Here is a 14,334-nt window from a genome sequence, read left to right on the forward strand (position 1 = left end):
ACAACACCTTCATTAATCGTACAGTGATTTATTAAAACAAAAACATAAAATAAAATTGATGAATAATAAATATCACAATGGCTATACAGGCATTGACCAACAGGTTGGACTGGAGACATTAGAAGGCTTCCGCTTTTAAAGTTAATGAAACAGAAAAGACTTCTTCCCTACAGAATGTAATAGAAAAACAAAAGTGGAGAAAATGGCAGTGAGCCAAACGAACCAGCAAAACAGATGCATGGTATTTTAAGCATAACTTGCTCTCAACTGACAAAATCAGTACATAAAATATAAGTAATTATTAGTATAAGATTGTTTCATTGCCTGAAACTACAAGTATTGTAAAAACTATGCAAGTGGATTGAACAGGAGTTTTACGAGTTAGTTTAGGAATCCAAATCAACAAAACAGCAGTCGAGTGCATTAACTTTTTTGTAAAAACATGTTTGACACTGCACAACTATTTTGTAAGTTCTCTCTTTCTTTTTACTTGTTAGATCAAATAACTAAAATCCAAAAAACGAAAACGAATGATAAAAGAATGTAAGGGTACTTGAACTGCATACGTTTCAGTTTGGCTTTGTACAACAATACAAAATTATCGGACAATGTCGTCATTTCAAAACAGTGCTGCTCATACAAAAATGAATCACAAAAGGGATAGAAGGCTGCAAATAGCTTTAAACAAAAACCATCTTCAGTCTTCTACAAGGCAGTTGGCAGAGAAAGGTTTCAAGTATATGCTCTTATCCACATTTTAAATCATGGTTTTTATATAAAGCGCAAGATTCTATCCCTCAGTCTCTACAACACAGTATCAATTCATAGCCTCACAGCAAAGCTTTCAAATAGGAAAATGCATCAAGGGCCACTCAAAGGAGAAAAACGAATTCACTACTTATGCTTAGGACTGTCTATAAGACCTTAAGGCCTTACGGCCCACAATACAGTTTCCTTTTCATAAGGATGCTGATAGTTCTAAATTATAAATAAGGCATTAAATAAATAAGAGTATAGAAAAATTCCCTTTTACAGGATTTGAGCAAAACACACAATCAACTTGCTTACAATTAGATAATGAGACAAGATTCATGGACATAATCCACACTTAGTAACAAAAATTATCACTAAACAATACAAAACTTAACATCTCAATACAAAATTCGGTAATTTTGACAGGTTTTATGAAAATGCGGGTAGCTTCAGAAAAATTGCTGCAGATCTTTATCTATGCCAGGCCACAAGAGAAGAGAAACATTCAGCAGAATTTACAATGGCACAGCCTTATTAACAGAAATGCAAATAATAATAAAGTGCATTTGCTTGAAAACATGTGGGCATTGTTGTGATGCAGGGTTCGTGACGGTCTCCGACCTTGAGAACTCATGGGCACCGGAAATTTATCCAGTTCCAGTTGCCTTTCTTGGCCTCTGACTCTGACTTACGCCCACAAGTCCTAACCAACAAACCAAACAACACAGACACAAAAGAATGTGTCAACTGTCATCTTATTATTTTAAAGTAACATTCCGAGTACTGATGTCATGACTGAGTACTTTAACATTTTTGAGTTACAGAGTCTAAGAACGGCCATGATTGGCCACCATGACTTCCATATCATCTCTACACCTTGGAATGTATAATGTTACACACGTATGCTCCCAAATATCTTGAGGATATTTTTCACCAGTACTCCAAGTATCTGAATCTAAATCATATGATTCAATTACCGCTGGAAAATAAGAATTGAGATTAGAATTTGTTTCGTTACCATGAACCTTTTAAATATCTCTCCATTTTCCTACCTGTTGCTCTGTCAAACATTGCATCACTTAAAAATCCACCTATAAAGAAAATCTTGGAGTCAACACCTACAATACCAGCATGGTATCGAGGAGTAGGAACATTTGTTATGGTTTCCCATGTGTCACTCATGACATCATATGCATCAATTGTATCAGCAAGAACTCTGAAACAATAAAACAAGTTGCCACATTTTCCACCATGTTGACTACCTTCAAAGCGTACAGACAGAGAGACAAACATATAAATGACAAAACGAACCTGTTTCCAGTTTCGGTGTCCTCATACCATCCACCACAAACGAACACTCTCTCACCCATACTTAGCATTACGTGATCAGCTCGTGGTGTTAACATGGGTGCTTTGGACACCCAGGTGTCAGAGGATACATCATATCTACGCATTGACGTAAGGACAACATCACGGTCCAAACCGCCTGATACAAACAGCCAATGCAGATTCTCAGACTGTCTTGACCAAGAAGCCCCTGCATGCTGAGTCCTGAATCCAGGTAGGGGCGATACACTCTCCCAGCTGTCAGTTTCAGGATCGTAGCACTCACAGGCACTGACCTGAAAATGGGAGTAGAGGCAAACATAATACCATCTCCAAGCAGGCAGCATACAATAATAAAGCAATGAAAAATATGTAACATCTATGTACCTCATCGTCTGCCACCTCATCATCCATTTCACTGGCTCCGCCAATAGCATACAGTCTTCCTAGGACTACGTTAAGAGAGAAGCGGCACCTTTCACGCTGCATAGGAGCCATGGTAGTCCATTTATTTGAACGAGGGCTATATCGAAAGCCAAAAGGATGAATGTTTTCCTGAACCCAAGAACAAATTAAATTGTTATTATTATTATTATTATTATTATTATTGTTGCTGATAATAAAAAGGTGAAGCTTTGGTTAAAATGTTAAAAATTGACATTTATTTGTGTACCTGTAAGGATTGATTGAAGCATCCACCTACTACATAAAGTTCATTATCTAGAACTGCAGTTCCAAAGTTGCATTGCTCTACATGAGGTATTGTTGTGAGGTGTTTCCATTTACCAGCACTTGGCAAAAAATATGTAATCTCATTTGTAATTCCAGCAAGACCAAACCCTCCAACCTGGTAAAAGTGCACAATTATTGAAACAGAAAGAAGTACATTAGGTATTCAGAATAAGTGTCATTTTAGGAAAGTAGCATACCTTGACAACAGCTAGTTCCATGCCCCTTGAGTTGACCAGGTTGCTGGGCCCAGCAGGAGAAGTTACAGCCAAGGCACAAGGAGTTAAAGGATTTGAGCCGCTGGTTGACACGGAAGAGGCTCTGATACGACCTTGTCGACAAGCTTCTGCCACAACAAGTCGGCACAATTGTTGCTCGACAGGACTGTGCTTCATTTTAGCAAGGAGTGTCTCAACTTCCCATGCAGATATCTCAGAGAAATGGACTCTTCTCAAGAGTCTCTGAACACAGTTCACTCTTTGAGTATGACTAAAATAAATACATTTAAGATCTTAATACAGAAGTTTTACAGAAGAATGTAAATTTCACAGAACACTCAGATCTAGTATCCGCCCTTATTTGAACCAACCTCAAATTATCAACGCCCTGGAGCCAGCGCAGAACTATACGAAGGACATCAACTTCAGGGCAGTCCACGGGAAAGTCACAGCCCAGCAAGTGTTCAAACTGCTGGAGGGCTAATCTATGAAAATCTGGAGTTTGTGAAAACTCACACAAATGTGCAGACATAAATCGGTAGACACGTCGTCTGAGCTGACTTAGTGAGTAGGTTTCAGCAATAGTGACAATATCTACACAATTTTCAAGATCTAACTGGGCCTGTTCAGGAAAGAAACCATATAAGATAAGTTTCAAAACAAACAATGAACTGTATGAATCATACCAAAGATAGTAACCTGCAGGTAATTTGAGCAAGCTTCAACAACTGCCACAACTTGTATGTGACTTGCAGCAGACAAAACGTCCTGAATATTGGCAAGGTTCAAGGCAAGTCGCGATGTGTACGCATAATCAAGAAGCAGCCGTATTCCAGCTGCACTCACTCCATTGAGACATATTTTACTTTGTCGTGACTCCCTCATAGCATCCGTAAACATGGCTCGGAAATAATCGCTACATGATGCAAGGACAACACGGTGGGCCTGAAACACAAAAGAAAATTAATTATGGGAGGAATTTTGACGAGACCACTGACACGTAATGATGCAATGGGGTCAGGGAAGTCCCTCCGAGCGAATAACATGCACGACACTGGACAGAATCCGCTGCAAAACCCGACCAAATTCGCCACTCTCAGAAAGTGGGTCACTGCAGCCTCATGCTGCAGCTGTCCTGGCAGGACCTGAAGTAGGCCAGCTTTAACCTCTCTCCCTCACCTGGAACGCCTCGCCGTCCGCCACCAGCGTCACGTCCAGCAACAGCCCCTTGGCCCTGAGGGTGTTGAGGCCGCTGAGCAGGGTGCCCGTGTGCGAGGGGCTCTCGAAGTTGACCGTGTTGAGGGGCCGGTCCTGCAGGCCCCACTCACGAACCCTCGTCATCCTGCCAGTGTCTCTGGCGCGGGTCGGATGCTTGGATTCCCACCGGCGAACGCCTCAGGACACGGGCCGGCCAGGCATGGACGAAGCCTCCGGGCACTCAGGCTGCGTCGGCGAGGGGCGACACGGACGGCCACACTGCGAAACGCCACAAAAACATCAAGTTGTTGTCAGAACGACGGCCCGTTGTTGCGTCTGCAGCTGCAGTGGGACGGCCGCCATCTTCGTCTGCCGCTGGACAAACAACCGCCTTGTAAAGCGGTGTTGACAACCTGTCGCGGCGTGAAGAGGGCGCAGGAGCCGGAGCGGGCGGCGCGCGCGCGTTTCAAACGTCTCGAGTGAGCCAGGAAGGGAAGTCCCTGTTCCCTGCAGTGCCTCCAGCATCCTCTCGGAGGAGGGCGACAAGGACAGAGCGAGTTGTGTGGACAAAGACAACGCAGAGTTGCGTACTAAAGACTCCCCCCCGATGTCACTGTCACTCATCGGGCGACCCCTGTGGGCGTGCGACAGAGACAGAGCGACGAAAACGACCCTCGGGATCAGTCTGCCGTACAGTGTACGGCATGCGGGCGGGCTGGCCTGGGCCTGGGCTGGCCGACGGCCCAACGGCGCGTGCAGTCCTAACGCAATCTGAGCGGCCCGGCCGGCACGCCGCAGCGGTACACGAGTTACTACAAAAGCTGCCGCCCCGCCAGCAGACTGACTCCGAGAGTCGTTTCTGTCGCTCTGTCTCTCTCACACTCATGGGGCGTCCCGTAGATGCGAGAGAGACAGCGCGATGAAAACGACTCTCGGAATCAGTCTACAGCAGGCTTCGCCAGCTTCGCCGTGCTGTCTCTCCCGCACCCTTGCGCAAGGCCTTACGAGTGCGAGCGAGACAGAGAGAGACGGCGCGACGAAAGCACCGTTCGGAATCAGCCCACAGACTCCACGCACTCGGTGCACTCGGCCAGGCGCGGAAAAACGCGTAAGACTCGCGGAGCGCCAGGCAGCCGCCGTCGCTGTGGAAACGAAAACGAAAGTCCGCGCGGGGGGGAGGGGGGGGAGCAGGACCCTCCGGGGAAGGGGGAGGGGGCGTATGTGACCGGCACCTGCCGACCCAGCGTCCATGAAAAGTGGACCCCACACGCCACCGCACGCCACCGCGGCCATTCCCACACGCGCGCACACAGACGCAGATAGGCAAACGCACGCGCACACACACGCTGCAGACCGACTCCGAGAGTCGTTTTCGTCGCTCTGTCTCTATCGCACTCATGGGGCGTCCCGCGGTGCGCGAGAGAGACAGGGCGACGAAAACGACTCTCGGAGTCAGTCTGTGGCCGCCAGATCCATCTGGCCGGCGCAGCCCGCTTCACTGTGCTTCGCCTTGCCTTTGCCCGGCTCTGCTCAGCCTGCTGCAACGTGCGGCCGCAATAATAAGCATGCGGTTAGTCGAGTCTGCCCGCCGTGTCGACAGTCGCGGGTTCGAATCCGCGGCCTGCACTACTTTCCATGGCCCGGTGGGCCGCGGCGCGGCGCGGCGCGGTGGATGCGCGCGGCCGGATGCTGCTGGGGCAGTGCTTCCTGTCCGCACGCGCTGGCACGGCACGATTCAAACCGTCCTCTCTGTCTTCTCTATCCTCTCTGATTCAAACAGCAGCAGCAGCCACAGGGGCAAGGGGTCGTCACCTCATCCCGACCTCCTTCTCCGTCCTCGGGAAATTACCGGTTCGCACCGACACACACACGCGCACACACACACGCGCGCGCGCAAACATACTTCCTCATTTGCCTCGCGCCGCGGATCCCTCATCATCTCAAGAATCGATGGAAGAGGACCTTCCCCCTCCCCTTCCCCCGGTTCACGACCGTCTCGTCGACGACGGCGTCCTCAACCTTGAACAGGCTCTGCACCACGGCGCCGTGGGTCTCGGTGGCCTCGCGTCGCTGCCGATTTCGTCCGACGCTCTTTTGCTGTGCGCCAGCGGGCCAGGCAGACTGACATGCCGTGGTTGTACCATTTTGAACGTCGCTTTTTTTTTGGTCAAAGAGTTACGGCTGCGCTAGAACGTCACAAAGAGTCGGTAGTGGATCGGTGCGTAGACCAGACGAACACCAACGCTCGTTCGTCACCATGCTTGTCGGCCTGTAGCGCCTGAAAGGCAGGCCGGCCCGCAACGCAACGGTGCGAGGACGATGGCGATGGCCTACCCCGCCCCTTCGTTGTTTAGCTCTCGTGCGTTCCAAGTCGTGGTTCAGCGGTTGTCTTATGCCTCTGTCGCACTTTCTGTGGGACAGTAGGAGTGGCAGAGAGTCAGGTCGCCTTCGGCTACAGGTCGCTCTTTGGCCACAACAGACCGCCCACGCCCAGGCCACGCCGGTGACACACGGCTGGCGGCTGGCCCACCAATCAGGCGCTGGAGCACTCCACAGGACCTTGTCGCTTTCTTGCGTTGCCACCATCAAGTTTTATCTCGTCCGTTCTGTCGTGCACTGCTTAAGCAGACAACAAAACAATAGAACTATGAGAACAAAGCAATGTACTACCACCTACACCTACCTAATACAATTAGATGCGAGTGCTTGGAAACCTCCCACCATTGGAGTCGACGCGGGTGTCCGTGCCGCCGGTCGGCTCAGAACTGGCGGCATAGACCGCGTGAATCGCTCCGCAGCGTTGAGAGGGAATGCGAATGGAGGGGTAGCGAGGGTAGGCCCCCCTCCCCGCTTGCCGTGCAAGGCCCAAGCTCGTCCTCCGGGATTTGCGTGAGCTGACAGCAGTGACAGGCGTTAGCCAGGTCTGTTACTCTGATAGTGCTGAGATGCAACCCACGACCCGCGCCGCAGGATTGCAACACCGTGATGTATGCGGCAGGGATCTCACAAGAACAAAAGGAAGCAACTATTTATAGATTTTATTTAACAATAATCTTTAATGACTCTTGGAGATATGACATTAAACAGGTGAAATGTCAGGAAGTGTATTCTAGATGGGGAAGTTGCAAGAGATGGTGATATATATCATTAAGCCACAGTACTTAAAGCAAATTGATAGTAATAATAGGTTCAATAAAGTCTCTTTATATATTTTGAAATAGAATGTAAAATATAATTTTCATTTTCTTTCTACAAGTTTTGGCTGCGGCTTTTAGTACTGGCAGCATCAACTTCATTTAAGAATGTAGTGGAATTGTGAATTGTGCTGCCTCCCAGAATGACTCTAATGCCTAGTGATGAAGTTTGATTCATCTGATGAACAGATAAGGCCTCTTCATAAGTTGCTCCTCCTATGATGAAGACTATAACATCTTGAGGTCTGAAAAAATTTAAAGAAAGAGGATTAGAGAATATTTCAGCTATAAAAAAATGCACACATAATGTACAGCGAAACACCCTGGCACTTTGTTTGTGTACCTTTTGGTAGCAGCATTATTATTGTTGCCTAGGAATGGAAAGGCAGATTCCTTAATTCGTCCTTTGGCTAGGTCTTCCAAAGTTCCAACAAGCAATGGCTTATGTTGAGTGTAAACATTCTCAACACCACGAAGATCCTGTATCAAACAAAATATTACAATTACCCATGATAAAATGGATTAATCAAATATTTTTTTCATGTGAATGCACACAAGGTTACCTTAAAAAACCTTTTTGTGACCTGTACTACAGCGTCCTGCTGGCCAAATAAATCACTTTGTCGAGCGTGAGCTCCCCCATATTCAATAACATTCCTAACCATCTGCTCAAAGAAAATATTTCTTAAAATAACAGAAAATATTAAGGCTATAGGACAAAGTAAGTGCCTTCACCACCAGCATATACCTTAACTAGTCTATCGGACACACCCCTTCGTTTCAATGATTCTATCAAACCACTTGTGTCATTGTTGGAATGGTTTTCATAGCGTAATGAATAAAGCATGACAAGCTTGGCTGCATCCTCATGGCGTACTTTTTCATTCGCTATGAGTCTTTTGACATGCTGCAAAAGATGTCAGAACAAGATTGATTTTCATTGATTGTTACTTCTTACAATAGAAGAATGTCCTTCATTTTTTAAGGAGACCCACCTGTAAATGCTGAGAATGGGCTTCTTGGCATGCTAGTTCTTGTTCTGTCTCAGAGACTTCTAGGAGATTGTGGCGCTCCATCAATGATGCTAGTTCACCTACAAGCACCACATGTTTGGAGACTGTGCCAGACATTTTCTGCAAAACATGACATTGCAGTAAAATTTAAAATGTTGTGCAGTGCTGGCACAGACTTCATTAGCTTAGCATGAAAACCAAGACTTACTTTAAACTGTGGATAAGCTTCAACAAAATTTTTCATGTCCTGGATGCTTTCAAGTTTCCTGTTACTTTTGGCACGTTTTTGGAAGTCATCCATCAGCTCTTTGATTGTTTGTCCAATTTCACCAAAGTTCAGGTACAAATTCTGGAGGTTGAGAAATAAGTCCTTTAATAAATTAAAATTACAAAAAAAATAAAAAAAAAATAAAAAAAAATATAGAAATGAAATACTTACATCTGCATAGAACTCATCCTGTTCGGCAGAAAGTACCACCTCCTTCAGTTCTTTGGATATGCCTGGTACATGTCCCAGACTCACTCGATTGTTATTGATGGACAGGAGTTCATGAACCATAGCCTGATAAGTCCACTAAAATAAAGAGAAAACAGTTTTAAAAAATACTAAAATGTCCAATTTAATTTGTTTATTATAATAAATTGAATATTCTACCTGATTTAGCAGAGGCGTCACTGGGTCATCTCTTCTATCCAATATAAGCAGTAGTGGAGGTGAGCCCATTTGTCGGAATTCAAACAACTCTGACTCTTTAGATAATACTTGCTGCAGGAAAAAGAAATCAATGCAAAGCACGTAATTATCAGAGAGGATTTAACCTCTTCAAGTTCTTGAAGACCTACCCGAATTGTTTCTGCCAATCTCTTAGCCATTTTGGAATTACTTTGATAGCGAATAAATGGATTTTTTTGAAGTGACAGCAAAACTGAGGTAACTCCCTGAACACATCGAGTCAAAATATCGTGGTCCCAACCACTCCCTGCCAAGAAGGGAAAGCAAAATTGTTGTTTAGTTATTGAGTGAGTAACCTGGAATATTCAGCAGCAACAAACATTATATCCAGCAGGTACAACCTTGATACATGATAGGGATCCCCAATGAGAATAAGTGGGGACCCATAGCTAGAAAGTCTCCGTAGAATTCTTGTATTTCCCTCACAACCTCCTGCTCATCAGCTTCTGCCAATGTTTTTATATCAGCTTTAGGAGTTATATTACTGAAGTCTGCAAAATTATGGGCGCAACATTTATATGCATAAGATCATGAAAAATAAAAATACGACTGACAAGATCTTTTTTAAAACTGTAGCTTACATATATAATATGAGCCATATCGTGGTCTACGCAACTCCATGGCAAGCGTGTGGATATTTTCTTTAGTTGGCCTCAAGAAAGCAATGCATTTTAAATGTTTCATGGGCTCTTGATTCCCAGCATCAATGCGCTCAAATAAATAAACTTCTCTTTGCTGGATTTCTGACTGACCGTACACCATACTCACAATACTAGTCTGGAAATGAACAAAACAAACCATTGTATTGTATATCAACATTAGGTCAAAATTGTTCCATGGGAAACTCACGGTTTCTCTATCCATCAAGAGAACTTTCATGCCAGGACCACTCTCATCGGTCATTTTGGTAATGTACATCTTCACAGCCAAAATGCAATTCATTTTGAATCGAGATATGTTGAACTAAATTGCGAATATTAATGTCCAGATGGTGTCTGAAATGTCAAATCTATCAACCTGCCAACAGAAAATTTGACGGAAAAACTGTAAAAACAAATCTGAGTACACCTTCAGGATACTTTATCTGACCTGGATCATTGAAAAATTATCATAGAACAAATGTCACCTGTCAAAAAGAAGTCAACATACCACAGGTTATAGGTATAAGTTATGAAGAAAACGAAGATGCAAGAGAGATCAATAGAGTTTTTCATATGTTAGCATATTAATTCGATTACGAGGACTTATAATATGTTCTTTTTCATGTTGTTTAAACAGCAGAAAAACTCTGAAAAGACTACGCAGCCAGTTGTCGGCTGCTGTCTGCAGCACATACACACACACACACACCCACGCCTCCGTGGGTAGACAGACAGACAACCCCCCTCCCCCCGCCTGCCCCGTGCGCATGCGCATAGCCGGCTGGCGCCTAACGTGATAAGTTGAGCTCAGACAGAAACTTTGATTCTGGCACAAGTTATTTCCCCACTTCATTTTCAATACGGGTAAAGGTGAATGAAAATGTTCTGATTGTGAATACTCACTAGGTTTTATTGCTCAGTAAACACAGAGTCACTCCATCACAGTGAAAAGCCATACATACTTATTGTCTTTACTTAGAGGAACAACTCCCTAGCAGGCAAGAAATCATAGTGTGATTGGCAAATAAAACTTATGATGAAGACCCTTGTTCCTATCAGATCACAATCATCTATGCTCATCAATAAACATTTTTTATGCCTTTCTTGATTATATAGAGGATTAACTATCCTCATCCTGCATGCTTAAAACAAACAATGAAATTGGTGACAATTTTGGACTCGATCTCAATTGACGCACGAAGGACATTGCCAAAACCACAAGGCATAATAAATGGTCAAAATTTGAGGATCAACCCCTCCAAATGCGTTAAAACTAAATCAGAGTCACAGCACAACAATGTTTCCCATGTTTAAAACCTGATGACAATCTCTACTATATGGCAACAGGTTTTTGATACAAGAGTGGAACAGATAGATACGTTAGACCCTGCTCATCGCAAATTATCCATTTAGTACAGATTTAATTGAAGAACATTTTGCATTCACAGCACACACAAATAATTGATCTTAACAACGAGTTGAACTTTCCAAAGTTTTACACAAAAACAGTCATCTCCAATACAGGATGTTTAATTGCATGAACCCAAAATGTCCAATGACATTAAAGGTAATTGATGACTATTGTAATTGACAAAATTCCTCACTTACACATAGTCACAGAATATGGACTAACAGAACGACATTCTTTTAACTTACAAGCTGGAAAATACTGCACACAATATTTACAGACACAAATGAAGAAATATTTTCAAGGGAACACAAATAAATCACTCTTTCCAAAAAACACCAGGAGACAATTGGAAATAGATATTGATGCCTTTCGATTTTTTAAACAATTTTACAGTACAAATTTTCAACCTAAAATTTAGCTCTTACAAAGACAGTCATTTATGTAAAGTGTGTTGGAAAAAGACAGTATTTTATTTTCATTACACAGTTTCAGTTGGTCTGTAATGGCTGATAACTGACAGGGGGTAACACCAAATAAATGCATGTTTAAAAAATATCCATAGCACACTACTTACAAGTTGAAGTTAGATGACAATAAAGAAAAGTGACAATAACAACCCAAAATGACGATGAAGATGATGAGAGTGATTACAATAGTACTAGTAACAACAACAACAATAATAATAATAACAACAGTAACAATGATGATAATTATAATAATAGGACAAGCTCAATGGTTCTTAGCATGCAACACCTAATAAATTAAGCCAACTTGCAGAAAAATTTCGCACCCCTAAAGTACAAGACTAGAGTGATTTTGTGGCAGTACAACGAATGTTAAGGACAATGAGAGACTGAATCCGAATGCAATATGAACAAGTGAAGGCAAGATTTTAGACATTTTAGCTGGCTTTCTGTCTACTCACCAAATACAAAATTGAGCTTTATGCAAGACCAAGGAGACATCTATAAATACATAGGTTAATTCATTAATATCACTATACGTAAAGGCAACTATAGTATCAAGTTTGTGCCTTGATAAAAACAATACTACCAACTTTCAATAAATATGACTTTTAAGGGGAAAATATTTACAGTGGGCATCATAATTTACACGAAGTACAGATATAAACAGAAGGAGAAATCCATCTTAACAGGCCTTTGCCCACAAACAAAATTAATTTAAAGAACATTAAATAACGGATGGGCATCTGTTCTTTCAAAGAAAAAGGAAAAAATGAATGTTAACATAACTATATAAATAAGCCATTCCTACAGAACCAAACAAACTACTGAAGCTTGCACCATTGAATACTGCAAGAGTGTAACCTGTAGCAGCTATATAAATACTGACTGGTAGAATCACCATGCAACAGATGCTGCGTTGTTACCAGTTGCAGAGAAATCTTTGTATTGAGAAAAAACACAAATCTGAAAAAAAAATTAATTGTTTTAAGAACATGCAAGAAAAAAATTAAGAGATAATTTTGAAGGACTTACCTTATCCTTTAGCTGCTGACACAACTGCAGTGCTACAGTGAACAACACAAGAACTTCACTTATCCATGGCACTGAGCACTCTGCTTGGAAAGTGTCAAACTTCAAATTTCCGTGCACATTGCTTAAATGGTAAACAGCTAGAACAAGTTTGTGGCTTTGAATGTAGAAGCTGATTGCCAGATCTTCGGGTAGTGTTGGAGTAAGAGATCTCTGTGAATAAAACCAAAACAAATACTTAGTGCAAAAGATATTTGTGGTGTACAGTACCAACTGACAGACAGGACTTCTTACCATATTTCTGCTCTTCATGAGATCATCGATAGTGCGTTTGCGTGGGACAATCAAGCTTGTGCGCCCTCGCTGTAGACATCCAAGGATGTCACCTAACAAGTGCAGAACTTCTTCAGATGAACGAAATGAATAATCAGCATCGACACTATCAATATGATGCAAGGCATGCTGCAAGTGGTTCCCTGCATCCTGAACTTGCTGCAATTTCCATGGGCTATCGGCCTGGATTGAGGTTCGATAAATGACATTTTGCTGACGTTGAACCTTTAAGGTAATTTCCTGCAAAAGTAATCATGTTATCGAGGAACAAGCTGATTTCTGAAATATGTGTTTATAATGAAAATGAAGGGTACTTACAGCTTGGGAGATGTTGTCTCCCATCACAGACACAATACATTTAAGTTGGTCAGGAGGAGTGGTAAGGACAAACTTGTCTTGTTTCAGAGGTCCATCAACTCCAAATAATGGCACAGGGAAACGCCGACCACATTCCTATATAAATGGAAAATATTAAATTGTTGAAAAAAGTATAATTTCTTGGGAAAATTAAAACTTATACTGTCTTACCTGCAGTATGTTTTGAAGCTGAGCAAGGACAGCATGGACTTCCTTTTGAAGAAGCCACTCAAATTCAACTTGCTAAGAGTAAAATAAATGTTTTTAAATTACTACGTGAACGGATTGGAGAAAAAACAGAAATGGCATTGGAATATTTTTCAATTTTTTTCCACGGTAAGTTTTAAAAGCAACACGAAAACATCTATCAAGTAAACAACAAGGGGGATGACATGAATCATGGAGTAGAGCTCATGAAAAAGACAGAGGACCTTAACCTCATTTGGAGCGGCAAGTTCAGACGTACTGACAAACAATACGGAACCAAAGTGGCAAGATATTTTCATATAACAAAGAAAAACAGCCAATAGCTTTTCAAGCATCTTTTACACGAAATATACATGTAAAAGGAAAATTCGTCTGCTGCGAATTCACAGCTAGCCATTTGGACTCGAAATTACACTGAGGCTGTACAACAACAGAATACAACTACTCCACGAGCATTTAAAAATTTTAGGGGTACGTTGTCGATGATCGTTCGTAAAAAATAATGACGAAACTTACCAAATTGTCGGACTCGTCTTTATCGCAGTCTGCCATTTTGATACAGTGTCAAGTCTTCTGATGACGCCCGCATAGTTTGAGAACGTGCCTCAGCTCAGTACGGCACCAAGTCCGCGCCCGGGCCGATTCCGAACACGGTTTCTCCCTCGCATTCGTGCGGGACGTCCTATGAGTGCGACAGAGAGACGAAGTAGTGTTCGGGAGTTCGGA

General features: G+C 43.0%; 3 protein-coding genes across 4 annotated transcripts; all 3 read right to left on the reverse strand.

Annotated features, from left to right (window-relative positions):
* Positions 1–12: 12 nt before the first annotated feature.
* Positions 13–4,367, reverse strand: LOC117644822 (kelch-like protein 26). The gene is made up of 9 exons (XM_034384464.1): positions 4,206–4,367; positions 3,726–3,971; positions 3,398–3,648; positions 3,009–3,297; positions 2,753–2,926; positions 2,467–2,634; positions 2,065–2,375; positions 1,806–1,969; positions 13–1,732 (listed from the first exon to the last, which is right to left on the reverse strand). The coding sequence occupies exons 1-9, from the start codon at positions 4,365–4,367 to the stop codon at positions 1,581–1,583; spliced, it is 1,917 nt and encodes a 638-aa protein (XP_034240355.1). The 3' UTR covers positions 13–1,580.
* Positions 4,368–7,244: 2,877 nt separating this feature from the next.
* LOC117644823 (vacuolar protein sorting-associated protein 45) lies at positions 7,245–10,530 on the reverse strand. 2 transcript variants are annotated; one of them, XM_034384466.1, is made up of 13 exons: positions 10,313–10,530; positions 10,013–10,180; positions 9,745–9,940; positions 9,505–9,654; positions 9,274–9,410; positions 9,086–9,196; positions 8,870–9,004; positions 8,639–8,779; positions 8,413–8,550; positions 8,166–8,324; positions 7,981–8,082; positions 7,761–7,897; positions 7,245–7,662 (listed from the first exon to the last, which is right to left on the reverse strand). In XM_034384466.1, exons 2-13 carry the CDS (start codon positions 10,103–10,105, stop codon positions 7,473–7,475), a joined length of 1,689 nt encoding a protein of 562 aa, XP_034240357.1. In that variant the 5' UTR covers positions 10,106–10,180; positions 10,313–10,530; the 3' UTR covers positions 7,245–7,472. The 2 variants fall into 2 exon arrangements, with proteins under 2 accessions (XP_034240357.1, XP_034240356.1); XM_034384465.1 differs by having other exon boundaries at positions 7,473–7,662; positions 10,290–10,530.
* Positions 10,531–10,693: 163 nt separating this feature from the next.
* Positions 10,694–14,270, reverse strand: LOC117644825 (protein rogdi). The gene is made up of 6 exons (XM_034384468.1): positions 14,125–14,270; positions 13,573–13,644; positions 13,363–13,497; positions 13,006–13,284; positions 12,715–12,924; positions 10,694–12,645 (listed from the first exon to the last, which is right to left on the reverse strand). The coding sequence occupies exons 1-6, from the start codon at positions 14,158–14,160 to the stop codon at positions 12,577–12,579; spliced, it is 801 nt and encodes a 266-aa protein (XP_034240359.1). The 5' UTR covers positions 14,161–14,270; the 3' UTR covers positions 10,694–12,576.
* Between the last annotated feature and the right edge of the window lie 64 nt (positions 14,271–14,334).

Source organism: Thrips palmi, unplaced genomic scaffold (genome assembly GCF_012932325.1).
Source record: "Thrips palmi isolate BJ-2018 unplaced genomic scaffold, TpBJ-2018v1 HiC_scaffold_18, whole genome shotgun sequence".
Taxonomy (NCBI): domain Eukaryota; kingdom Metazoa; phylum Arthropoda; class Insecta; order Thysanoptera; family Thripidae; genus Thrips; species Thrips palmi.